The following is a 25,124-nucleotide window of genomic DNA, read 5'->3' as shown; positions in this document are numbered from 1 at the left end:
TTATTAAAAGTAGAATTGTGGGCTTATTTCTTACAATTTGATAGCACACAAACACCCTTTCGGTACCGGAAGTTGTATCTGGTGGTCGCATGACCCCTGAACCTCAGTGGGCGGGACTAACGTGAACGCTCAAGGGATTTTTGCTAATAATCAATAGGTGGTTATTTTTAACTTTTACGCGAGCGGCTTTACTTTAAAATGTCGCTGCGGTGGGAAGAGTTACCGCTGTTGTTGTCCACCTGTAACACTTAGAAAAACTTCCTCCATGGGTTGAAGGAAAGCGAAGTGAGGTCACATTTGGAGGCAAATAACGGTACGCGTCGTTAGCCGAATGTTAGCTAACAAATCTGTTTGTAGGCTAACTCGGGCTAAGTTGCGATGGAGAGCGGGACTTTTTCCAAATACTCCTGGATTGATTTCGCCTTCTCTGTCATCGGAGTGTGTACTTTCCTAGTGGACTGGGGCTCCGACCTTTGGGTTGCCGTCGAGTTTTATTGCCATGGGGACTTATTGTGGTTCGGGGCACTGGTCGCCCTCATGGTGCTGTCGTCTTCCGTGGTCCAAATGTTCAGTTGGTTCTGGTTAAAATATGACCGACAACTTCCAGGGTTCCGAAGTGACACCGGGGCCGAAGCTGTGCTCTTTGTGGACCAAGTGAAGCTTTCCTGTCTTCTACATGTGCTGCAGCTGGGGTTCCTGTGCAGGTAAACACATTTTCTCTGGAAATGTTTGTGTATTTGAGAGGTGTCCAAAGTGCAGCCCGGGGCTATTTATGACCCGCAGCACATTGTAGAAATACAATTAAACCAAGGAACTCATCACTAATAATAACACAAAGTTTTGTCTTTAGATATGAGTAGTTTTTAACACCTTTTTACTAAATAAAAAATACATACAAATATTAAAGTGGTCCCTTGCACAGTTTGATTTTCAATATGTGGCCCTTTGTAGAAAAAGTTTGGACACCCTAGCCCCCAGTCATGGTTCCTGTGTGCAACAGGTTTGCATGCAGATCACATTGTTGTGATGCCATCACACTTAAACACTGCAATAAGGTTTTTACTGCAGGACATTGTTTGGGTGCTCTCTTCAATGGGAAAAGGTGTCTAGTCCATAAGCGTATAATTACAGTTGACAAGTTTCATGACCATAAATGTCAAGTTCAGGTGTGGTGGCGGCACGAAATATGTCAGCACAGCATCTTTTCACATTCCATGTGTCTGCTCACCTTGACTGAAGTGTTCTGTGACGTGTTGTCATTTTCTTCGTCCGCTTTACTCTGCTAGTACGGTGTGAACTCAACTTGTTTTCTGATCATCTGCACATCATTGACCAATGTTCTTCTCAACGCATTCCTTCACGCAGGCACATCTCTGCCATCAGACAAGGATTCAGGGTGTGGTGGCGCAAAGAAGAAGGGTCGGAATACGCTGTATATCTGACGCATGACCTCAGCATGCTGCGTCTCATTGAAACGTTCTGTGAAAGCGCTCCGCAGCTCACACTGATGATCTATGTCGTGTTGCGCAACAACAAAGCCAGGACCGTCCAGTGTGAGTTGGATGCACTTAGTATCATCCACATTGCTACATTTTGCACATTAAAGGTGCATAAACTTGCCCAATGTAGGTCCTACATGTGCCAAAATGGCCTGGATTAATACCGCATGTGTGTCTAAAGCAGGGATGGGCAAACTGTGGCCTGGGGGCCACAGCCGGCCCGCTAAGTGTTTGAACTGTTCTTTCCAAAGTATTTCATTTAAACTCAACATACAACCTGGCATCGTGGCTTGAGCCAACCTTTTGATGGTTGAAGTAGCTGCTGTGTAGTTTCAATTTTGTTATTTGATGTACTCTGTTGTTTACAAAATGCTCCTGAAAAAAGGGACACAAGCACATAATAATAATGCATTTAATTTACAACACACTTTACATCAAATAAATGATCTCAAAGTGCACATATAGCAGATTGCATGACACTTTTACGTGTAAAATGTGTGTAAAATATACGTGTAAAAATGGACTGTTGCGTGTAAAATACTATATAGTCTGCCTCCTCTCCTTCGTCAATTTTGTTAAATCAATGCAATCAATCAATCAAAAAGTTTGCCCACCCCTGGTCTAAAGACTCAACACACTTTTGTCCATCTCATGTTTTCTGAAAATGGCTTTTATTGGAGCCATCAAGAACTAAATAATATGCCATCGGGTCAACGGGAAGCATCTACACTCGTATACCATTTTCTTCCTCTTGGCACACACACACACACCACACATCTTCTTCCTCGTTCCTCGTGGTTTCTACACTGATGATGCTATTACTTCCGTTGTTGCAGTCGTGAGCATTGCAGCATCAACCACGTCCATAGCCTGGATGGTGGTGGACTACCACCGCTCCCTGCGCTCCTTCCTGCCAGACAAGGCCAAGCAGGGCTGGGGCTCCTCTTTGGTCTACTTCCTGTGGAACCTGCTGCTCATTTCCCCACGTGTCGCTGCCCTCGCTCTCTTCGCCTCTGTCCTGCCCAGCTACATCGCCGCCCACTTCCTGATGGTTTGGCTCGGCTTTGTCCTATGGGCTTGGAGACAGCAGACAGATTTCATGGACAGCGTTGGTGGAGAGTGGCTCTATCGGGCCACAGTGGGGCTCATCTGGTACTTCAGCTGGTTCAACGTAGCCGAGGGTCGGACCCGTGGAAGGAGCATCATTTATCATACCTTCATTGCTACAGATGGAGGGATCCTGCTGGCCACTTGGTGGTGCTACAGAGACCCTGTGACATCACAGCCATACGCCCTGGTGCTGCTCATCACACTACCTCTCACTTACTTACTGGGACTGCTCTTTAAGGTCATCTACTACTGCTGCTTCCACCCAAAACTGTGGAGACCCCCGATGAGGGATCCGGGGCTGCCTGATGACTTGCCTGATGCAGAAGTGTCCTTCAGAGAATTTCCCATCCAGGACGGCACGTTGTCCTCCCAGCTGCTCAACAAAAGGATGGCACACAATGCTGCACTCTTTTACTCAGTCAGTAGAAACACCAGATAACGACTGATAACTCTTGTTGTAGTTTGTTGCAATCATGTCTCCTGTACAATCTCATGATAGCCAATATAAAATCTGTGCCCGCATATCATTGTGGCTTTTGAATAAATAATGTTTTACTAATTATAATAATAATTTCTGACAGTAAAATTGGCATCATTAGATTGTATAGGTCTACACATCAAAGTAGGCCAGCTTGTCTTTATCGGTGTTATTTACATAGCCATATTCTATCAGGGCAATGCTGCACATTTTGGGATGATTAAATGCCAAATTGCCCAACACACCATGTCCTCACATTTTTATATTATATTACAATACCTTAAGTTAAAATTACAAAACTATAACTGTGTTTTATGGTAACATTTTTTAGGCTGTTGCAAAGAACTACAGCGTCTTTTGAGGGGAGACGAAGCTGACTTCCGGTTTGTTTCGTGTATTAGCAAGCTAATAGGCAACTAGCAAGGACGTTTTGTGATTAAAATACATTAAGAACGCAACTGGGCTCACGCAGTGTATTGAGACTTATGTCTTATGCCACACTGTACGTTAACTGTAAAATGTACGCAAATGGAGGCTAAATTTAGGCTCAAATTTTCAAGTTGACGGAAAAACATGCTAACTGGGTCGTTCGCTAACAAATTCCACTGTACAATCACAATGAATCTTGCTTGTGATGGGAGTATAAATTCTGTGTTCACACTAGTATCGGCATTATGCTCGTTAACTACTAAACGTAATATTGATAATAATATGAAATTACTACTAATTATTACATGAAAAACGTCACTTTGTGACTTCCTCCTTGCTTTTGTGCTGAAAAATCCTAGGGTTGCAACATGGAACGGACTCAGTCATGTCACGTGACCACTGCCCAAAACCGCCGGCGACTCGAGCCGCACAAAAACAACACGTGCTCTTATGTCAACAGACTAAAGTGATATTTCAAACACAAATCACATATTAATTTATTTTACACCGTGTATTAAACTTACTGTTTAATACACATAATCTTAATCGTCTTCAGTTTTAACCACTAATATTTGATTGGCTTCAAAATTTCAACCTTTATGGTCAGGACTGAGATAAAAAAGATCAATACCATTATATATAAACCTTTTTTTTTGGAAATTTACAACTTAAAACTCTGTTTTGATATTGGTGTCAGTATTTAAAAAAATCAGATTTCCCTATTACTTAACTTTTCAAACTATACAACCAATGCAATATTGTTAAACGAATAAATTGTGTTATGTGTCTTATAATTTATGCTTGGCTTGGTTGAACAAATAATATGAATTTCATTTTAAGCATGTAGTTAAAAAAACAGGCCAAAAAACATTCCAGTAAAGTGACGGTAGACAAGGATTGCAGTAATACATGTACTGTAGTGTTTGTGTTGATTAGGCGGTGTACCTTTAAGAGATCGGCCTTGAGGGCAGGTTCTTTCACGAGGAGGAGGAGGAGGAGCTATATAATGAAATGTTCAAGACAACCGCCAAAGTTTTAGTGACTGCTAGCAAAGTGTGAGGAACCGTATCTATCAGCATGTAGCAGTACAAATGACACCATGGGTGTGTTCAAGTACTCCAAGGTGGATTGTATCTTCACTTATTTAGGGCTGGTCTTCCTAATGTTGGACATTTGCTTGGACGTTGGTACTGCTGTGACCTTCTACCAGGAAGAGAAATATGTCAGCCTCGGCATCCTGCTGCTTTTCCTATTGGGTTCGTCTGCTCTCGTCCAAGTGTACAGCTGGCTGTGGTACACTTACGATAACTTCCACATGGTGACAAAGGTTGAAAGCTCGCTCGGTCGCTTGCAACTCAAGATCCTGCATTTCTTCCAGCTGGGAACTTACTTCAGGTGTGTAGAACGGCTCCTTGAAATGGTATTAGTCATTTCCAACAGGTTTCATGGAAGCCATAGGCTTTCCGGGAAAACAAAACGGATGAAGTAGACAGGAGTTGTGTGTACCGTTACTACACTTAATGTGGTACACAGGCGTTTATGTATACTTGTATTAAATAAGTTTCAATGACTGACTTATTTCTGATATTGAATCAGACCTGGGGTGTCTATAATGTTTTCCATTGAGGGCCACATACTGAAAAATGAAATAATGCAAGGGCCACTCTTCATGTGATTAGAAGTTATGTCTATTTTAAGAAAAAACTTTCATCTTTACACTTTTTACCACTCAGAATATTGGTATTCAACCATGGAACAGCATAATTTACTAAGACATACATAAAAAAACTGTGATAAGAGTGAAGCTGCGAATTTGAAGTGCAATGTGGCGAGGGACAATGTATTTTTTTTGTCAAAAACTGATGGAAAACTTGCTTTATTATCATAAGTGCCAAAGTTTAAGATAATGAGGTTTGCACATTTGGATGTGATCCCGGAATAGGTGTAGATTTTGGAAACTCTAGAAAGCTTTCTTTGCTGGTAATTGTGTGTAGCTGCTCTATAGGAGTCCACATAGTATTATAGTATAATAGGTTTCCTTTGTTGTGATTAGAATACTCCATTTTTAATACTTTAATAATATTTTTTATTTAAATGCTTGCTTGGACTATCTTGTGCATGATCAAATATTAAAGTTAACCGAATAATTGTAATACAGTTGCATACAGTGCAATTTTTTGATCAAAATTTCAATATCTTTTGCTAAATACAAGGTTGAATAGTCTTGAACCAGTCATAATGTGCTATATATATCACTATATTGACACTTAGTATGGTACCCATTATGTCATTGTATCGTCATATCACCTTGTACGGTATGTGACAAAAATAATAATAATAATAATAATAAAATAAAGTAAAAACATATATATATTAGGAAAGCAGGAAGTGAACAAATGTAACAGTTACTGATTGTAAAAGTACCAGATGGAGGGGTAGGATTTAATAAGCTTTGCTTCTTCCTACTCCTTTTGGACATGTGGAACCAGGAACTGATTATGGGATGCACTTGTGATGCAATTGTAATCTGATGCATGTTCAAATGAAATAATACCATTACCATAACCATAACCATAACCATAAATGCATTGAGCCAAAAACATGAAGAGATTTTTTGACTTACATTGTGGTTTGACACCTGTGCCATAGAAGGAACAGAGAGGTATTTTCAGTCCGTTGTTGCCACCTTGTGGCGATTTATAGGCATTGCAGGAACGAATAATGCCATTTAGGCAAGCAGCATAGGACAGCTTAAGTGTTATGGTCAGGGAATTCTGACCCCTTCGTTCAAGTTATTGTTAGTTTTTCCATTCCCAAAACAATGTTTTGTTTCTCTCCCACACAGGCATGCAGGTGTAGTGGAGATCACATCATGCCGATGCATTACCAAAGTCCAGGACACGGAGGGAATTGCGGTGTACCTGACTCATGACCTCAGCATGCTGCGTCTCATTGAGACCTTTTCTGAGAGCGCACCCCAACTTGTCCTCATGCTTACCATCATACTGCAGCAGGGCCAGCTGGACCCCATGACAGGTACCATATACACATAGACTTTGCTTAGGTAAACCATTTTAATGTTAAGCAAAAGCAAATGTGAACACTTTTATTGTTTTTTTTTGTCGTCAGAGAACAGTCAAAGCAGTATGACAGTGTCCCAATATTTTTGCCATCGGACTGTTCTACTTGCTTTTGTTTAGCACCATTGTTTTACATTTTATATATGTGACATTTGAGAATGTTACTTTCATGACCTGTACAGGTAGTCCAGGTTTTGTGTTGATGGCAGTTTGACACTGGAACAGATTTTTTCAATTTATTATGGGATAAAACTCGGAACAAAGTCCAGAACGGCTAACAAACACAGCACAGTAACCTTGAATTCTAACCCCTAACCTTGATTGCGAACCCTAACACAGAGCAAATATGAAACCAAACCCTGACACATGACCAAATGAACCAATACTTTCCGAACAAACACAACGCTGTAACCAGAACTTAACGCCTAACCCAAACACAGAACAAATATGAACCCTGACACTTGACCAAATTACCCAGTACTTGCTGAACAAACATAACAGAGCAACCAGAACCTAGCACAGAACAAATATGAACCAGTACTTGCTAAGCAAACACAAGAGAGCAACCAGAACCTAGCACAGAACAAAAATGAACCCTGATGCTTGACCAAATTAACCAGTACTTGCTGAACAAACTAGCAGAACCTAGCACAGAACAAATATGAACCAATACTTGCCGAAAAAAACACAACAGAGCAACCAGAACCTAGCACAGAACAAATATGAACCGTGACACTTGACCTAATTAACCAGTACTTGCTGAACAAACATAACAGAGCAACCTGAACCTAGCACAGAACAAATATGAACCAATACTTACCAAACATAACAGAGCAACCAGAACCTAGCACAGAACAAATATGAACCCTGATGCTTGACCAAATTAACCAGTACTTGCCTTACAAACATAACAGAGCAACCAGAACCGAACGCAGAACAAATATGAACCCTGACACTTCACCAAATGAACTAGTACTTGCCAAACAAATACAACAGAATAACCGGAACCGAACACAGAACAAATCTGAACCCTGACACTTCACCAAATGAACCAATACTTGCTGAACAAACTAGCAGAACCTAGCACAGAACAAATACGAACCAATACTTGCCGAACAAACACAACAGAGAAACCAGAACCTAGCACAGAACAAATATGAACCTTGACGCTCGACCAAATTAACCAGTACTTACCGTACAAACATAAGAGCAACCAGAACCTAGCACAGAACAAATCTGAACCCTGACACTTCACCAAATGAACGAGTACTCGCCGAACAAACACTACAGAGTAACCAGAACCGAACGCAGAACAAATATGAACCGTGACACTTCACCAAACGAACCAATACTTGCTGAACAAACTACCAGAACCTAGCACAGAACAAATATGAACCCTGGCGCTTCATGAAATGAACCAATACTTGCCGAACAAACACTACCAGAGTAACCAGAACCGAAAATCTAACCCTAACACAGAACAAACGCAACAAAGTAACCCTAACATGAACTCTAACCCCAAGTCCTGACCCAGAACTTTAAGTCTAGCATGTAACCAAACAAACCATACCTGCAGAACAAACACAACAAAGGAACCCCAACCGAGACCTAAAGGCCTAATCCTAGTCCCAGTCTTAAACAAAGGTGCCAAGTGTGAAGGCACATTAAAAACATTTCCTGGATCCATATCCCGTGATCCATTTCAAGTCTGTGATGTCCTCCTCAGTGATGAAGGCGGTGGGCTCGGCGTCCGCCATCGCTCTCAGCGTGACCATGTATCACCGCTCTCTCCGCTCCTTCCTGCCCGACAAACAAGAGCAGCGCATCATCTCCTCGCTCATCTTCTTCACGTGGAATCTTCTTCTCATCGCGTCCCGGCTCACCGCCCTCGCCCTCTTTGCTTCCGTCCTTCCCTGCTTCATCTTCACGCACTTTATTTGCTCCTGGCTGCTCTTGTTCTTCTCCGCCTGGCGCTCCAAGACTGATTTCATGGAAAGCCCAGGCGGGGAGTGGCTCTACCGGGCCACCGTGGGCCTCGTTTGGTATTTTAACTGGTTCTCTGTGGTGGAAGGGAGGACAAGATACAAGACTTTGTTCTACCACAGCTTCATCCTGGTTGATATGTTCCTCCTGTGCGGAATGTGGTGCTGGAGGATGCACTCGCAACCACCGTCGTTTAAAATCCCCTTCTTGCACGCCAGCATCACGTCTGTCAGCGTCGTCGCGCTTTACATACTCGGTCTTATCCTGAAAGTAATCTATTACATGTACCAACATCCAAACCTGAACAAAGAGGGACTGAAAGGAGACCATGCAAGCGCTGAAGAGAAGATAGACATAGACGGCGGCGGTGGTGGTGGTGATGTTACCGTGCGTAGTTTCATGGCTGATGACGTAGTGGACGGAAGGACGCCAACGCAAGCCGCCCGCCAACTTTACAATAAAAGAATGAGGAAGCTAGCGGAGAATTTTTACTCCTGACATCAATCACATGGAGGACATGAAAGATGCACAACGGCCTGAGTCACGATCACGAGGGGAACGCTTCTCCAATCTATAGTCTTCTATTTAAAACAGGACTTTTCAAATTACACACAATTTGTATTATATTTATAGAAATAATATATATTTTTAATATATTTCATGTTTATAATATGTACGTGTGTAGGGATGTCCGATATCGGATTTTTTTCCCCATCATGAAAACTGATATTAATGTTATCGGTATCGGAAATTGAGAGTTGGGTAATATAAAAATATTAAAAAAGCTAATATCAGACATCTCTACATGTGTGTATACATGATATATTTTAATTTTTTATGGTTTTATTTAAGTCAAACCAAGAAAATGTTTTTCTTTAATGATCTTTTCAAACAATAATACACATAATTACAATAAAGAAGACCATAACTGTATGCATACAAACGGTGCATAAATTAAAATGAATATGCGCCAAAAAAGGCTACATGGCGGACGAGTGGTTAGCGCACAGAAAATAATTAAAAAAAAATAATAATGAAATAATAAAAATAATAGAGGTTGCTTCTTATGAGCAAGAAGAAAATAAATCACCTTTGTATACAAAAAGGGCTGCATGGCGGACGAGTCACAGCTAGAAGACCCGAGTTCAATCCCACCCTCGGCCATCTCTGTGTGGAGTTTGCATGTTCTCCCCGTGCATGTGTGGGTTTTCTCCGGGTACTCCGGTTTCCTCCCACATTCCAAAAACATGCTAGGTTAATTGGTGACTCCAAATTATCCATAGGTATGAATGTGAGTGTGAATGGTTGTTTGTATATATGTGCCCTGTGATTGGCTGGCGACCAGACCAGGGTGTACCCCGCCTCTCGCCCCAAGACAGCTGGGATAGGCTCCAGCACCCCCGCGATCCTCGTGAGGATAAGCGGTAGAAAACTAAAAGGAAGTTGAGTAAAATCTATATTATAATTACTACAAAAACAGTATATTACATATGTCAGTATCATTTTTCTCAATCAGCGTTTGTTCATTGAAGAAGCTTGTATATTTATTATTGATATACTATATTAAGATGTAATATTACATATGACAGTACAAGGACACCCCGGCCCTCTAATGTTATTGTCCTCCGTAATAAAGCGTGAGTGCATAAACAAAGCGGAAGCGAGCCATAAGATATGATGCTAAATGAATACAACCACTGATATTTATAAATATTAATTTTTTTAAATATATATTTGGATTAATATATCAAGCAACAATTATGTCTTTACTGAAAAACATTTTATTACAACTGTTTACCGAAAGTGTATTTTTTTAATACATTGAAATAAAGTATTAAATGTGTTGATCAAATCTATAACTCCAGTTATTGTATTAAGGTGAACAAAGACACTTAAAACTGTGCCTTTTCAGTGTTACATTGTACTAGTAGTAGCAGTAGTAGTATATTGTTTTGTCAGGTTCAATGCCCATGTATTATTAATACACTGAAATAAATGAATACACTTGTCATTGGTGTTTATGATGCTTCAATTAGAGTACTGTAGTAAAAAAAAAAATAGTGTGTCTGTATGGTTTACTAACACACACACACAGTAGGGTGAAATAGTGTCACCCCCCAAGCAACATAGCAACAACAACTGCAATCAAGCGTTTGTGATAACTTGCAATGAGTCTCTTACAGCGCTATGGAGGAATTTCGGTCTACTCATCTTTGCAGAATTGTTGTCATTCAGTCACAATGGAGGGTTTTTCCAGCATGAAGCGCCTTTTTAAGGGCATGCCACAGCATTTTGATAGGATTCAGGTCAGGGCTTTGACTTTTCCATTTAATTACCGCAAATTTTCTAGACCCTAAATCAACAAAACACCTTTAAGACCATCACACTACCACCACCATATTTTACTGTTGGTATTTTTTCTGGAATGGGGCTGATGTAAGGGGACACACGTCTTCCAAAAAGTTCAACTTTTGTCTCATCAGATCATAGAGTATTTTCACAAAGGTCTTGGATTATCAAGGTGTTTTTTTTGGGGGGGGGGGGTAAAATTGAGACGAGCCATAATGTTCTTTAGATGTTGTTGTGGGGTCTTTTGTGACCACTTGGATGAGTTGTCCCTGTGTTCTTGGTCATTTTAGTTTGCCGGCCACTCCTGGAATGGTTAACCATGTTCCCACCATTTGTGGATAATGACTCTCACTTTGTTTTGCTGGAGTCCCAACACTTTTATAACCTTTTCCAGACTGATAGATCTGAATTACATTCATTCTGTGGAGACTTTCCCCATGATACACAATGATAAACATTTAATATTAACATTTAATATATAACATGTTTTGTTGCCAATGGAAAAAATAAGCAGACGGTGGTCAATGTGCTGCCTTTTTATCATCTGTGCACAAGAACTCCTTAGTGAGATGTGTCAATGTCCCAAAACTGCTACAGTGGACTAAAGAGACCCTTCACAGGTTACCACATGATGACAAAACACATATTACCTTTTAGGAATCTCAATTATTTACGGTAAAAGACATGACATGCTGATGTGAGAATGCATAATATCAGCAGAAGATTATACAGAAAGTGAAAAGTAAGAAAAATGTAACTTGTTTGATCACTTTAGTAATCCCCATGCCAGTAATACCACGTATTACCTACTGATTGTCTCCAAGCCAGTAATGATACCAAAGCAACTTCATGAGATCTTTTCAACAGTAATACAGAGCACACATTTCTTGAGTATATTTAAAATAAAAACAAAACGGGATTGCCACTGCTGACACAGCTTGCCGACATCTGAACATAGAGCAAAGTGACAACAACAACAACAAAAAAAGAATTTAAAGATACCTCAGGAGAAAGAAAACGCCGTTAAAAAGGAGGCATATAACACTTAGGATAACATAATACGAGTACTTAACAAAAAATTGTACACATTTCCCTTTTTTTAGATGATGCATACAGATGATGGTTAAAGGCACAATATAAATATGCAAACGTCACACACAAAAACAAATGCAAATAAACATTCGTAACGGTCTAAAAAGCTGCAGATGTGTAAAGATGAAATCTTCAGGCTCAGAATTGTTCAGTCATCGCACGAGAGTTGACCCTTTATTTTATTTTTTTTAGCTACCGTTAATAAACAAATCAATGGATGTATTGCACTCGTTTTGTACCGTTTCAATCCCTTATGGCAGGGGTGTCCAAATTGCAACAATCAGGTTTGTCTTATTAGAAGGGATGTCCAATAATTATCGGCTCGATATCAGCATAAAAATGCGATATTGGTTTATCACTATCAGATTTTTTTTTCTTCCGATCATGAAAATTTTTAAAAAAATGCTGTATACAACACGTGTGTATGTCATGTTACACAAATCGGTATCGGAAATATCGGCATATCGGACAGCATTGACTTTTTCCTCACAAAATTTTTGCACGTTTTGTATTGTGACTGCCAAATAATCTGCCATGGGGCCAAAGAAAGCTGTCAGCAATTTCATGAAAAAGGTAAAACTATTGAATTTGATGGGTGGCATGGTGGTCTAGTGGTTAGCGCACAGACCTCACAGCTAGGAGACCAGGGTTCAATTCCACCCTCTGCCATCTCTGTGTGGAGTTTGCATGTTTCCTCCCACATTCCAAAAACATGCTAGGTTAATTGGCGACTCCAAATTGTCCATAGGTATGAATGTGAGTGTGAATGGTTGTTTGTCTATATGTGCCCTGTGATTGGCTGGCCACCAGTCCAGGGTGTACCCCGCCTCTCGCCCGAAGACAGCTGGGATAGGCTCCAGCACCCCCCGCGATCCTCGAAAAGCGGTAGAAAATGAATGAATGAATTGAATTTGATCTCTCCGGGATGTATAGCAAATTCATATCAACATTAAGTTCCGTATTAGTAATTTAAGATTATTAAGCATTTTTTTTCTCCTGCATGTAAAACTATAATTTTTCTCTTTGTAATGCATTTTTTGTGTCTGGAAGGGATGGAGGTTTTCCTTGAATTTTTTGAATAATCAAGTATTTTTAGACTGCGACAACAACAACCAAACACATTTTGGACACCCCTGCCTTTAAATCATGCACCAAAAGTCCAAAGACAATTTCCTGTTTCAGCTTTAGGTTTTTCCAAAATCAAATGACATTTCTTTTTATTTAGTGAACAAAAACTTTTGACATTCATATGCATCCAGTTTGTGTTTTAGAGGAATAAATATAAACTTGTGACGTGCTAGCTAATTTGTAATTTGAATGTCCAGTAATTTCTGTAAAGAGAGAAAGTGTCTTCTTGGATACGAATGGTGTCAGGCTGAGGAAATATTAAAAAAAAATATTTACAAGGATCACATTCGTCCCTACACAAACGGCCAACAAATAATTGAATGATTCCACTTGAAGGACACTTTGGGCTTGTGCTAGAAGGAAGCCAAAGGGGCCAACAGATGAATATTTCATTTCTTTTCCTACCATCTCAAGAACCGTCATTCCCACAGGGCCAAAACTTAAAACTTTATGATGAACGCTAAGAACAATGGGGCAGAAAATAAGTCCACACTACTTCCAGTCCAGCTTGCTCAGGTTCTCGCAACACAACAACACTGTGGCGATCCCAGCAGTTGTCTGAGGTTAACGTGATGAATGTCGGCAAAATGAGTGCAAACAGAACGAGTGCAAATCAGCCTAGAAATACATTTTTGAATGGAAAAACGAAACCTGCGCACATGAAGTGAAGGCCCTTTGGTAATTTGAAACGAGGAGGTGTGGGAGGTGATGGGGTACCAGTTTTATCTGTGGCGAGATTAGCTGCCAAAGAACAGGGAGTGCTGGGCGTGGGGAGGATGTTTTAAAGCGGCCGATTTGGTCACCCGGCTTGTCGGCTCCCTCGGTACATTAAAAGCGTCAGCGTGCAGCGTTGATTACTGTCACTCCACAAACGATGACTGCTAACTAGATTTTTCTGTCCCCCCCACCATTGAATGTGCCTCTGCCCCACTCCCTCTCCTTCCTCTTCTTTTACAAGAAGTCCAGTTCCAGAGCTTGGTGCAGGGACACGAGGTCACCGTGAGTGGAGATCCGCCAGAAAGGCATGTTGTGCTACAAAAAAAAAAGATAAAACATTTAGTTACACTTATTTGATTAGTTTCCAACATATGGTGTTACATGTTTCACGCTCTCATAAATTTATTAAAAACATGAGACCCGTTGGAGAACTAGTTCCAGTGCGTGGCGGTGGAAGATTACACTATATGCTCAGTAGTGGCCATTATTAAGGACAAAGATTGTACTGGAACGTCCATACAGATGGAATGGAAGAGTCCACTGGGCCGGTGCCAGTTTGCGCCAAAAATTATGTGATTGGTGCGTAGTGGCGCCGAATTAATGTTCGCTCGGCATGTTGCCGTTATTCAGCGCCACATCACATAATCTTTGGACTCCTAGCATCATTGGCGCAACTTGGCTCGCACCATTACATTCCAGTGGATTCCAATAGGCCGATTTTTTGCGACATTTGGTTCCACTTGGTGGACGCTTGCATCAAGCAATCAGCGTGACGAAGATTTTAAACATTTTGGAATTTTCTTGCCGCCAAACTAATTTTTTGCCGCTGTTACGGGCCAGTTTGAGCCACTGCACGCCACTAGACACCTTATTGGTGACACTAGACGCAACAGCAAATTGCATTGGCGCGAACTGGCACCAACTGGTGCCGGCCCAGTGGACTCCTAGCATCATTGCTGCAACTTGGCTCACACCATTACATTCCAGTGGATTCCAATAGGCAGCTTATTTGCGACATTTGGTTCCACTTGGTGGACGCTTGCATCGAGCAATCGGCGTGGCGAAAATTTTAAACATTTTGAAATTTTCTTGCCGCCACACTCAATTTTTGCCACCGTTACGGGCCACTACACACCTTATTGGCAACACTAGGTGCAACAGCAAATTGCGTTGGCGCGAACTGGCACCAACTGGCGCCGGCCCAGTGGACTTTTAACATATGAATGATGAGCCCAAAACAACATTAGCAAACTCAACTGTCCCACCCATGCATACCAGGTCAGGACTTGTCATGTTCAGGGCTCCATAGTGTCGGAAAGCATTAAACTCACACTACACATACCTGCCAGGTTGCTACAGTATCCTTGAGCATATTAAAGGATCTGCTTATATACTAATATTTTTAGTACGCAAGGCAAAATGACGTGATGATGCAACCGTGCAGTCGAAAAGATCATGTTTGGTGCAGTAAAAACGGCCACAAGGTGGCAATAGGTGCATTATATAAGAGCTAGGCATGCATCCGGCTCTACCACAACAAGCATGGAGCCGTGTAGCATACACAAGGCTGTTTTTCCCTCCCTTTTTTGTTGAAAACTTGCCGAAAATTACCTACGACCTTATGATTACTAAAAAAAAACTTCCTGATGAAAGATGAGTACAATCTTTCTTTTGCTAAGGAACCATGTCAAAACCATCAAAAATGGCCGGTATCGAGAGCATCTACCTGTTTGGCTGCAAACTCCTCATCACGTCCGTCACCTATGACAACATACGTCACTTTCTTCCCAAAGCGAGAGACGATCCTCTCGAAGCAACTTTCTTTACCTTCAAGACAAAAAAAAACACAAAAATAAAACTCAACCTAATCCGCTTTGCGGAGTATCTGCCTTGACTTAGCACTTATGTTGTCTGATTCAAACAGTGATTGCTATTTTTTTTATCATCTCTGACGCGTACCTATTTTTGTGGCGCTGTAGATGTTCTCAATGGGGAAGACATTTCCCAGACCGTAGAGCAGCACTTTAGCCAGAGCTGGAACCAGTTGAGTGGTGGTGACCAAGACATTAATACACTTCCCCCTGTTGGTGAAACATACAATTTAAAATGTGCATTGATGCAGTGTTTACAAATAAATGTACAAAAGTATAGTTCAATTTTGAGCAAACTTATGCATTTTTTAAATGAGTGTGTCTAAGCCTCAGACCTGGACTGGATGAGCAGCAGAGACTTGAGTGCAGTGTTAAGCCACGAGTCTGTTACGTTTTCGATATCAGACTGCAGTCGTAAAAGCAGCTCCCGCTTCATGGGACTCAACAGGCCTGGAAAGGACCGACATTCTTTATTTAAACAACTCGTCAACCAAACAGACTTGCTGTTTATCTTGGCCACAATCGTGATGCAGATGAACAAAGTCTGTTTTTGTTGTTGTTGCTGACCACCACATTAGGAACACGTGCGCCATACTGTACTCATGTAGTATGTATGACTAGCCACGTTTACATGGACCCAAATATTCCAATTCCATTCAGGTTATTTACTCAAACGGAAAGAATGTAACCTTTGTATACACCTCATTCCGAAAGAAAAGTGCTAATCCGAATGAATATATAATCTGATTCCCAGGGGTGGAATATTCCTTTTCCCCAATCCGATTGAGGTATCTTGTACCCGCTCAATCGGAAAGTTGTCAGACTGCGTTCTTCTTCGTGGTGTTTTTCTTCTTCTGTTGTTTATTGGCGGTTGGCAAGCAGCTTTGGTGTGCATTAGACTGGACGAAGGAAAAACTGGCAATACGGAGTTATTCCAACAAGTGAAAGAAAAACTGGAGGAAGTCGGTATCACGTGATGTTGGTGTTTACGCTTTACTGGGCATGCCCCATTGACTATTCTGGTTGATTATAGCGGCACATGTAGACACGCCATTGGAATATTCCTTTCCATGTATACCATTGCTTTCGAAAGATTCCATTCGGAAAGAGAAAAACCCCTCATGTAAACGTGGCTATTGATGCAGTGTAACCACCTCTGATAAGTGACTGTGTATGTGTGTGTATATATATATATATATATATATATATATATATACACATACACATACATACACATGCAAGCTCACCTCCTACATTTCCCTTGTAGTTATTGTAAATCTCTTTTAGGCGGCGGTAGCGAAAAGCCAGTTTGCGCATCCACTCCACGCCTCCCTGGACGCCTGTAGTGGCCCCTGCTGCCCCTCCACCACTGGGGCCATTAAATCCATCCGCTAAGAAGTTGTAATTACTAATAATAAATAGGTCAGGAGGAGAGGCGGAGGGTATCAGAAATTAGAATGGATGACAAAAAGACTAAAAATAGAGAAACTTCGACAATTAAATGCACCTTAGATCTTGGCCATTGTCATCAGAGGCCACATCCTCAACATGGACTTGGTCACATTCCTTGGAGAAACAAAGAAAATGATGGTAATTATTGCAGAAACATTTGAAAGACAGCTGATTTCAGACATCTACTGACAATAGCCACGTATACATGGACCCAAATATTCCAATTCCATTCGGGTTATTTGCTCAAACGGAAAGAATGTAACCTTTGTATACACCTCATTCCGAAAGAACAGTGCCAATCCGAATGAATATATAATGGGATTCCCAGGGGTGGAATATTCCTTTCCCCAATCCGATTGAGGTATCTTGTACCCGCTCAATCGGAAAGTTGTCAGGGTGCGTTCTTTCAGCGCATGCTCAGCTGTGACGTAACACGCAGACGTCTATCAGGTTTTGAAAATGGCGGCGAGCAGTGGACTACAGCGGAAGGTTCGGTTTTGATACCAGTTCGCGCCAACGCAAAAGAAACAAAAGAACTGAATGTAATTGCGAGACTGGACGGCCGAAAAACTATTTACTATTATTAATTTATTATTAAAAATGAATCCCATCCCCTCTACGCCTCTTCTTCGCTGTCATTTTTCGCAGGATCGCATGGGTTTCAAGTTGCTGCTTTAAAGAAAGTAATCACACTCTCGTCCGCCATCTTCGATGAATCACGTGATGTTGTTTACGTTTTAGTGCGCATGCCCCATTGACTATTCCGTTTGATTATAGCGGTGCATGTAGGAGATTGGAATATTCCTTTCCATGTATACACTGTTTTCTGGTACGTCATTCGGAAAGAGGAAAATCTCATGTAAAACGTGGCTATTGTGTTTCAGTTTTAGGTGACCACATATTGACATGACATGAGTGCTGCGTCACTTGGGCTTCCCAACACCTGTACCCGTATTGCCACGAGAAACAACACTAGTCAGGAAAACCTCCAATGGATGCCAGTGTCTTTGATTACTCCCTTTACAAACCTGTTGGTGTTGGGGAGGGTGAGGGTTAGCGATTGGGATGCGATTCCACCACGATTGAGTGATGACAGCATGTCATTCACATTATGTTTACATTGGCCAATACGGAAATCAGCACGTGTCCCGTCTTACCTCCAGGTCATTGAAGAAAAGATGGTTGTCTGCCAGCTCAAAGATAAACTCTTCCATCTGCAAGCCCAAGTTCAGCATGGTTGCTGGCTCCTGAACCCACACAGTCAACTCATTACTCAAGTTTTTCCATTTTTTTTCTTTCAGCTTATTAAATTCATTAAACAAACCTTGCCAAACTTTTGCGCAAAGGAGCCTGTGAGCAGTGAGTGGAATATAATAATGGTCTCATCCAGATCCCATAGAAAGATTCGCTGAAAAGCAGACAGCAAATATTAGTCGACACTTTTTCATTCTTAAAAATGAATTAACTCAGTGTAGGAAATGATTACCTCCAAGTCGGTATCAGTAGGTGGGGAGCTGTCGCATTTTTTGCCTTTTCCTTTCGCTTTCCCCACAGAGTTCCTGCGTCCAACGTCATCTTGGTCTCTAGCTCCCGCCGGATGAGCCACGCTAGTGGGCAGAGCCGCGCCTGCTGGCAGGTTCTCCGGTGGGGACGCATCTTTGACAAAGACAATGGAAACAAAAAAGAACTAGCTTGTAGTGTGGCTGACGGGTTAGCGTCAACTTCATAGATTTAAAACCTGAAGTGGTCAAAGTCACCTCTGGGGGGTAGTCCGGCTGAGGCGGCCTCCTCCGACTTGACTGCAGAGTACACAGCCCCTCCCACATTGGCGCTGTGGTCATCAGTGCTGGGAAGGCCGGCGGGCACGTAACTGGGAGGCAGGCTGTAGTACTGGGAGAACTGGCTCTGCCCCAGAGAGTTGTAGCTGAATTCCTGAGGGAGGGCAATATGAACATTCTCAGTGGCACGACCACAAACATTCGTTATGATAATTATGCATAATTTAAACCCAATAGAGGGGCGGCACAGCGGTTGTGTGGTTAGCGCGAGGAGCTAAGCGCTAGGAGACCTAACACCAAGGCGACCAGGGTTCAATTCCATCCTCTGCCATCTCTGTGTGGAGTTTGCATGTTCTCCCTGTGCATGCGTGGGTTTTCTCCGGGTACTCCGGTTTCCTCCCACATTCCAAAAACATGCTAGGTTAATTAGCGACTCCAAATTGTCCATAGGTATGAATGTGAGTGTGAATGGTTGTTTGTCTATATGTGCACTGTGATTGGCTGGCGACCAGTCCAGGGTGTACCCCGCCTCTCACCCAAAGACAACTCGGATAGGCTCCAGCACCCCCGCCGCGACCCTCGTGAGGAAAAGCGGTACAAAATGAATGAATGAATAAATAAACCCAATTAGAGACAAAATACCAACATGTGCTGCCTTTAAGTTACATTGGAGTCGGTTTTAGTGACACCTAGTGGCCATAATAATTCACCCAGCTTGTGACAGTTACAGTAAAGACACAAATTGAATTTCTAATTCTAATGTATGAGTTTGTCTATTTGTGTATCCATTTAATTATACAACTTATTTCAGTTTCTGTGGCTTTTGTTTGGAACGCACTCTGATGATACGGCCATCATAAATGTGACTTTTATATGACTTTTGACTGAGGCAACTTGTGGAAAATACCGTAAATAACATAATTGTTATTACGTGTCGAAATAAGTTCACCACATACCTGGAGCGCCACTGTGGTGGATGCTGTTGTTGCAGCTGTAGCTGATGGGATGTTGGAGTACACACTGGATGTTGTGAAACTTGAGCCTGTAAAAAAATATAAAAATAATTAAAAAAAACAACAACACATTTTAATACAGTGGCAGGTCAAACATTGATGGTGATGTCACCATAGGAGAATGCTGAAAAAATTGACACTCTCCTATAGAACATTGGCAGTGTGACAGCATGGTCCTGAGCAAGCTTGCCTTGGCTGGGGTATGAGTAGTGCAGCTGGCTTGGCTGGCTTGAGGTATATGTGGTGCTGAAGCTGAGAAACCCAGGCTGGCCACCAGAGGGCGCCTCTGGCAGACCTGTCTCTGTTTTTATGCCTGGCCACATAGCACCTAAAGATGACAGACAGCAATGGAAGCATAGAGTGAAAGATGCGGAAAGAAGAGTTATTAAAAAGACAAGGGCAAAAGTGAAAGAATCCTCCTGTCAAAGCTGTGGGCTTTGTGTTTTGGAGCAAGAAAACCGAAAGGAAATTGACTCTGCGGTGCAGAAGCAGTAGTGAGGCTACTAAAAGCGAAGTGGCAAAGGTGCAACACTGTTTTAGTGATTAGAAAATGAAAAAAATAAATAATAGGAACTAACCAAAGGGAGGGAGGCCATATGTTTGGCCAGTCTGAGGGAAAGCTGAGTATACAGTGGACTGGGCCAGCGGAGGGAAGGCCACCTGGCTGGGGTATGACGTCACCACGGGGCTACATTGAAGGAGTCATGGAATTAGCACAACAGTACATACATTAAAAAAAAAATACCGACTCTTATTTCATGCTGTGTACTTACTTGCTTCCTTCATAGACTTGCTGGGTGTATTCTGACGCTGCTGTTGTGTCTGTGGCTATGAGAACAACACATTAGTTCCCCATTGCGGATGCATAACAGGTCCCCTTTAAGTTTAAAATAAATAAATTATAGGCTAGCTAGTTAGCATGGTAGGTTGCTACAGTTTTGTTAAAGCGACGGCCGTCTCTTGTGTCACTTCAGGGATCCCGTAGCCTGCGCACAAGCTGTGAGCAATATGATGTAAACAAAGACGAGTGTATGGCTAAGTATGGCAGTTTAATGTTAGACTGGCTATCCTGTATTTGTCACAGTGAGGATAGGTGGTGGGATGATTGTTGATCTATGTGATCGACCCACATTACGTTCACCAAGGACCTTTCCCAGTGCCAACAATAGGTTATTATTGCTTATCATGTCTATTATATTAAGTAAAACGAATATAAAAGGAGGTGTAAACACTATAGGGGTGTTATTTAATGTCTACAGGTCTCTAATAAACTGTTTTTACAAGGTCATAAACTTTGCTCAAACTATGATAATATTCCATTTAATAATATCAAATCCTACTTTGTATTCGTACCAGAATGTGCATACGAGTTCAAGGAGTCGCCACATGTTGGAGGCACCGTCCCTCTCTCTGCTTCAGACTGCTCCGGATCCCCTGTGAAGAGATGCAAAAACTCCCGAACTCAGCAGCTATACTTTGTGGTTAGTTTCACCTTTCTACGTACGTTTGACTCACCTGTGTCAAGTTGGGAGATGGACAGGGCGGTGTAAGAGCTCGCCTGCTCCGACGGAGCCAACACAGCGTCAGGGCCTCCATCATCACCCAAATTACTGCAAGCGCACGGAGAAACTTGGTTTTAGCCCACCTATGTACTCTATCTACACAATAAATCTTATTTTAAACCAGAATTAGTGATGACCCACCTTTGGTCTTTTTCCAGTCTGTGGTCTAAGTCAAGCTTTGCTTTCTTTGCCTGTGCAAAAACAAAGATTTTTAAAAACAAAACAAAACCACCAGGTTGCCCCATCTTAAATAACTGATACTATTTTTGAACGCTACAGTTTTTACCAACTGATATTTTCACCAACATTTTTGCCTCAGTTCCCATACATTTTTTGGGTGTCTGGACTACATTGATTGGATAGTGTACATTTATTTCCGATGGGGGTAAAAATTGCTTTATAATAATAATATCCACTGTAAATCATGTGACCCGTATATTGGTTCTTGTGAAAACCTGATCATAATCTCAGTTAGTCCCCAAATGTAACACATTTCTAAAAAAAATGGACAATGTAATGTAATGTAATAGCACTAACAATGTCATTTGTAGTGCTCATTGTCTGTAGCACAAAATAAATAGGCAAACATATCAGAATAATTGAGTGCATTCAATTTAAGAACTCATTGGAACTCCAAGTATAAATGATTGAAGAACAAAAACAAAACGGTAAAAGTGCTGATTGGCCTTTCTGTCCAGAGCTTTTTGAGCGATGATGGGAAATACAGAGAATACTGCCTCAATTTAAAATCATTAGTCATTAATGTAAAATCCCCCCCCCCCCTCTTGCGGCCATACTTACCGGCAGCTCCTGCGAGTCATCCATCTCTGCGGCAGAGCGACCCGACATGACGGCACGCTGTCACAGCCTACTCTCTGGGCCTGGGGAGTCTGTCCGGACCCTGCTTCACACAGTCCCAAAGGCCGGAGCAGAGAATTGAAAAGCAGACTGTGAGACGATGCCTTATGTAGTTTTTCAATGCAAGGTTCTCCCCTCCCCTCATCACATAAACACACATTGATGCTTCCCTCTCTTGCTGCTACAGGGGCGGCGGCAGGAGGTGGGGGGTAAAGGAAGTGGGGCATCCTGGTCACATCTGCACGAGACCTACAGGTGAGGCAGGTGTGACCAACTAACCACTCTTGTGCTTAGCGTGGGATTAGGGAAGCATGCTCCCTTACATGATCTAACTCGTACTGAAAAAGAAAAAAAAATATCGCTCAGGTGCAAGCTGCCGGTTCAAAAGGTACCACGAGGGAGATCTAATCTCACTTCCCCTACCCCCGTCCACCCGCCTTCGCTTAACTGGCCTTTCCCCCGTCAAAGGGACGTGTATCTGACATGTGGATAGAGGAGCTGAAAATAGGTCAGACGGCAAATTCAACACCACGACGACGCGTGAGGTAAATAACACGGCACGTTTTGAAGCAAAAGTGTGCCACCTCCAGGAGCTGAGCCCAATGGGAAGCATATGTCATCTTATACAAGAACTCATAACAACTGGAGGAAAACAAGGCCACCGAAATGACTGACACACTTTTGACATTTTCAATGTCATGCACTTTTTGTCTGCACTAACCAAAACATCATCTTATATTGACCTGTACCTGAAATGTGTACAAAATTTACATATGAGGTAGTAAAAAAAACCCCACTAGATCTTTTATTTTTGGGTTTGTTTTTGCATGCTACAATTATCCTTCACGTAAAAAAATCACTCTTTTGTGGTTGAATAATTCCTATTATTAGCTAAAAATATGCATATTTCAGCTAACTGTATGTATTTTGTGCCCAAATTAGCCATACAAAACAGCCAAATGAACTAAAATACAAACAAGCCATTAATACTGCCATTGAACTTGTGAACATAGTATTCTACATTGGCCACTAGGTGTCAGTAATTGTTCCATGAGATAAGCACCAGACCTGGACTATATTGCTACTTATTATTAACAAAACCGCCAATTTGCAGCTTTTCAAATTACTGTATATATTTGCCAGCAGTGGTGAATTGGATTCTTATAGTACCTTTTATTAAAACGATTGGTCATGATTTTTTAATTATTTTTCTAGTATGCATTATATGTGTCTTATTTTGTAGTGTTTATGAAATGCATCTTGTGGCATCACAGTAAAAGAAGCACAATGACTTCATTCATTACACAAAATGTGACCAAAAAATTCTTGAGGGAAGATTTATTGCCTATATCGATATGTCGGAAATGATGTGCTGGACAATATCAGTTCGGTATATTCGTAAAAAAGCCGATATCGAGCACCGCTACTAATAATGTTCTTAGGAGTTACTCTCGGTTATGCTTACTGGAAATGCTTTGTTATTATTGTTTTGTAAGTCAACATAAACATTCTGGATGAGCATTTCACCATCATTTCATCTACAAATAGCCGACCGCCTTTAGATTAGCAGCTACCAGCAAATATCCCAGCCGATGAGAGCAGTCCATGAAGGTGACGCTTGAATCAGGCTATTTCCTGAAACCCAGTATCGCGTATGGCATCGACCTAATCGTAAAAACGACAAGGACATACAGGTACCGTCTGTGTGTTTACTGACCATCTTCTGTTATTCACAGTTTACACGGCTAACAGTAAAAGCCCGTCGTGCTATGCACAACTGCGACGGTGTTAGCTAGTTGTCTCACGTCAACACACTCAGAAAAGTTTAACCAACAGGAATCGAGGGGCATTCGCTTCACATTTCACACTATTTGTACTTAAAGTATATTAACTAATGTTTGATAAAGTATCCAAACACGCAATGTGTGGTGTAAAAGTTTCCTACTCCAGATATTAGTCGGGATCGGCCGCCATAGGAGCGGGTACTGAAATGGCAGCGTGCTAAGGATCTCACTCCTGCTGCTGCAGGACAAAATGCTAAGCTAATTTCCAAAAAAACGCAAGGCATTGCAGATACACCACAATCGGCAAAACAGTCTTACCATTGAATGAGTGAAGTCACAACGCTTAAATTTAAGCGTCGCCAATTGAATCCAATGTGTAAAAGCTTTGTCTGTTGATAGGGAGCACTATTTTGCAGGAAGTTTACGTTGCTGACCTCGCTGCTCATGCGCAAACTGTTCATTCACGCTTTCAGCGTCCTGGCAGTCCCTCGCCGACGAGACAGGTGTGTATATGTTTGTTTAGTAGACTGATTAAAGTACCCATGTTTGTTTTGAAAATATTTCAGTATTTATTGCACCAAGAACTAATAAAGAGATGTGAACAATGTTTGATTTTCAGTTCGAAATAAACGATGTACAATTGCTGTTATGACTATATGTACATTGACTGCATGAATCGGTTCCCCCTAGCAATGGCTGCATACTGAAAAATCTAAGAAGTCAGAGGACCTTCTTCATATTTGGTATTTCACATCCTTCATGGAACAAAAGGTAAGTCAACACAGCTTTGTGTTGTTATTAGTTATTAGTAGTGTCTCATGTAACCCAATGAGACACTCGGTTCACAAGATGAGAGATTCAAACTGAACTTATCAGAAAAGAACAATAAATATATAAAAAATGACATAAAATATATTATGATCTACTCATTTAATACCTAC

The 25,124-nt window shown here is 41.5% G+C and overlaps 3 protein-coding genes across 5 annotated transcripts; 2 read left to right on the top strand and 1 right to left on the bottom strand.

Annotated features, from left to right (window-relative positions):
• Window positions 1-58: 58 nt before the first annotated feature.
• On the top strand, window positions 59-3,470 carry xkr8.3 (XK related 8, tandem duplicate 3). Its single transcript, XM_058047262.2, has 3 exons — window positions 59-704; window positions 1,366-1,553; window positions 2,336-3,470. Exons 1-3 carry the CDS (start codon window positions 379-381, stop codon window positions 3,046-3,048), a joined length of 1,227 nt encoding a protein of 408 aa, XP_057903245.1. The 5' UTR covers window positions 59-378; the 3' UTR covers window positions 3,049-3,470.
• Window positions 3,471-4,517: 1,047 nt separating this feature from the next.
• LOC131101455 (XK-related protein 8-like) lies at window positions 4,518-10,605 on the top strand. The gene is made up of 3 exons (XM_058046639.2): window positions 4,518-4,911; window positions 6,362-6,552; window positions 8,323-10,605. Exons 1-3 carry the CDS (start codon window positions 4,616-4,618, stop codon window positions 9,075-9,077), a joined length of 1,242 nt encoding a protein of 413 aa, XP_057902622.2. The 5' UTR covers window positions 4,518-4,615; the 3' UTR covers window positions 9,078-10,605.
• A 3,172-nt stretch (window positions 10,606-13,777) lies between these two features.
• eya3 (EYA transcriptional coactivator and phosphatase 3) lies at window positions 13,778-24,662 on the bottom strand. Of its 3 annotated transcripts, none has more exons than XM_058046634.2 (19): window positions 24,502-24,662; window positions 22,343-22,445; window positions 21,683-21,732; window positions 21,495-21,589; window positions 21,333-21,413; window positions 20,753-20,807; window positions 20,558-20,667; window positions 20,170-20,307; window positions 19,923-20,008; window positions 18,946-19,120; window positions 18,675-18,844; window positions 18,513-18,596; window positions 18,346-18,435; window positions 17,244-17,302; window positions 16,984-17,144; window positions 16,072-16,186; window positions 15,825-15,946; window positions 15,592-15,692; window positions 13,778-14,180 (listed from the first exon to the last, which is right to left on the bottom strand). In XM_058046634.2, the coding sequence occupies exons 2-19, from the start codon at window positions 22,388-22,390 to the stop codon at window positions 14,100-14,102; spliced, it is 1,821 nt and encodes a 606-aa protein (XP_057902617.2). In that variant the 5' UTR covers window positions 22,391-22,445; window positions 24,502-24,662; the 3' UTR covers window positions 13,778-14,099. The 3 variants fall into 3 exon arrangements, with proteins under 3 accessions (XP_057902617.2, XP_057902616.2, XP_057902619.2); XM_058046633.2 differs by having other exon boundaries at window positions 22,343-22,442; window positions 24,502-24,655; XM_058046636.2 differs by lacking the exon at window positions 20,170-20,307 and having other exon boundaries at window positions 22,343-22,442; window positions 24,502-24,655.
• Window positions 24,663-25,124: the final 462 nt, after the last annotated feature.

This window comes from Doryrhamphus excisus, linkage group LG7, assembly GCF_037039965.1.
Source record: "Doryrhamphus excisus strain RoL-2023G ecotype Guam linkage group LG7, RoL_Dexc_Guam_v1.1, whole genome shotgun sequence".
In the NCBI taxonomy this organism is placed as follows: domain Eukaryota; kingdom Metazoa; phylum Chordata; class Actinopteri; order Syngnathiformes; family Syngnathidae; genus Doryrhamphus; species Doryrhamphus excisus.
The sequence above is the reverse complement of the archived record's forward strand: the minus strand, read 5'-3'. Positions and strand labels throughout refer to the sequence as shown.

Excerpts from the sequence above, each read along its gene's own strand:
- xkr8.3 (XM_058047262.2), top strand. The coding sequence starts at position 379 with ATGGAGAGCGGGACTTTTTCCAAATACTCCTGGATTGATTTCGCCTTC. Across the intron at positions 705-1,365 it reads CAGCTGGGGTTCCTGTGCAG|GCACATCTCTGCCATCAGAC; the intron begins GTAAACACATTT and ends TCCTTCACGCAG. Across the intron at positions 1,554-2,335 it reads CAAAGCCAGGACCGTCCAGT|TCGTGAGCATTGCAGCATCA; the intron begins GTGAGTTGGATG and ends CCGTTGTTGCAG.
- eya3 (XM_058046634.2), bottom strand. The coding sequence starts at position 22,390 with ATGTCGGGTCGCTCTGCCGCAGAGATGGATGACTCGCAGGAGCTGCCG. Across the intron at positions 20,308-20,557 it reads ATATGGCCTCCCTCCCTTTG|GTGCTATGTGGCCAGGCATA; the intron begins GTTAGTTCCTAT and ends TGTCATCTTTAG. Across the intron at positions 17,145-17,243 it reads GACAATGGCCAAGATCTAAG|TAATTACAACTTCTTAGCGG; the intron begins GTGCATTTAATT and ends ATTTATTATTAG.
- LOC131101455 (XM_058046639.2), top strand. The coding sequence starts at position 4,616 with ATGGGTGTGTTCAAGTACTCCAAGGTGGATTGTATCTTCACTTATTTA. Across the intron at positions 4,912-6,361 it reads CAGCTGGGAACTTACTTCAG|GCATGCAGGTGTAGTGGAGA; the intron begins GTGTGTAGAACG and ends TCTCCCACACAG. Across the intron at positions 6,553-8,322 it reads CCAGCTGGACCCCATGACAG|TGATGAAGGCGGTGGGCTCG; the intron begins GTACCATATACA and ends TGTCCTCCTCAG.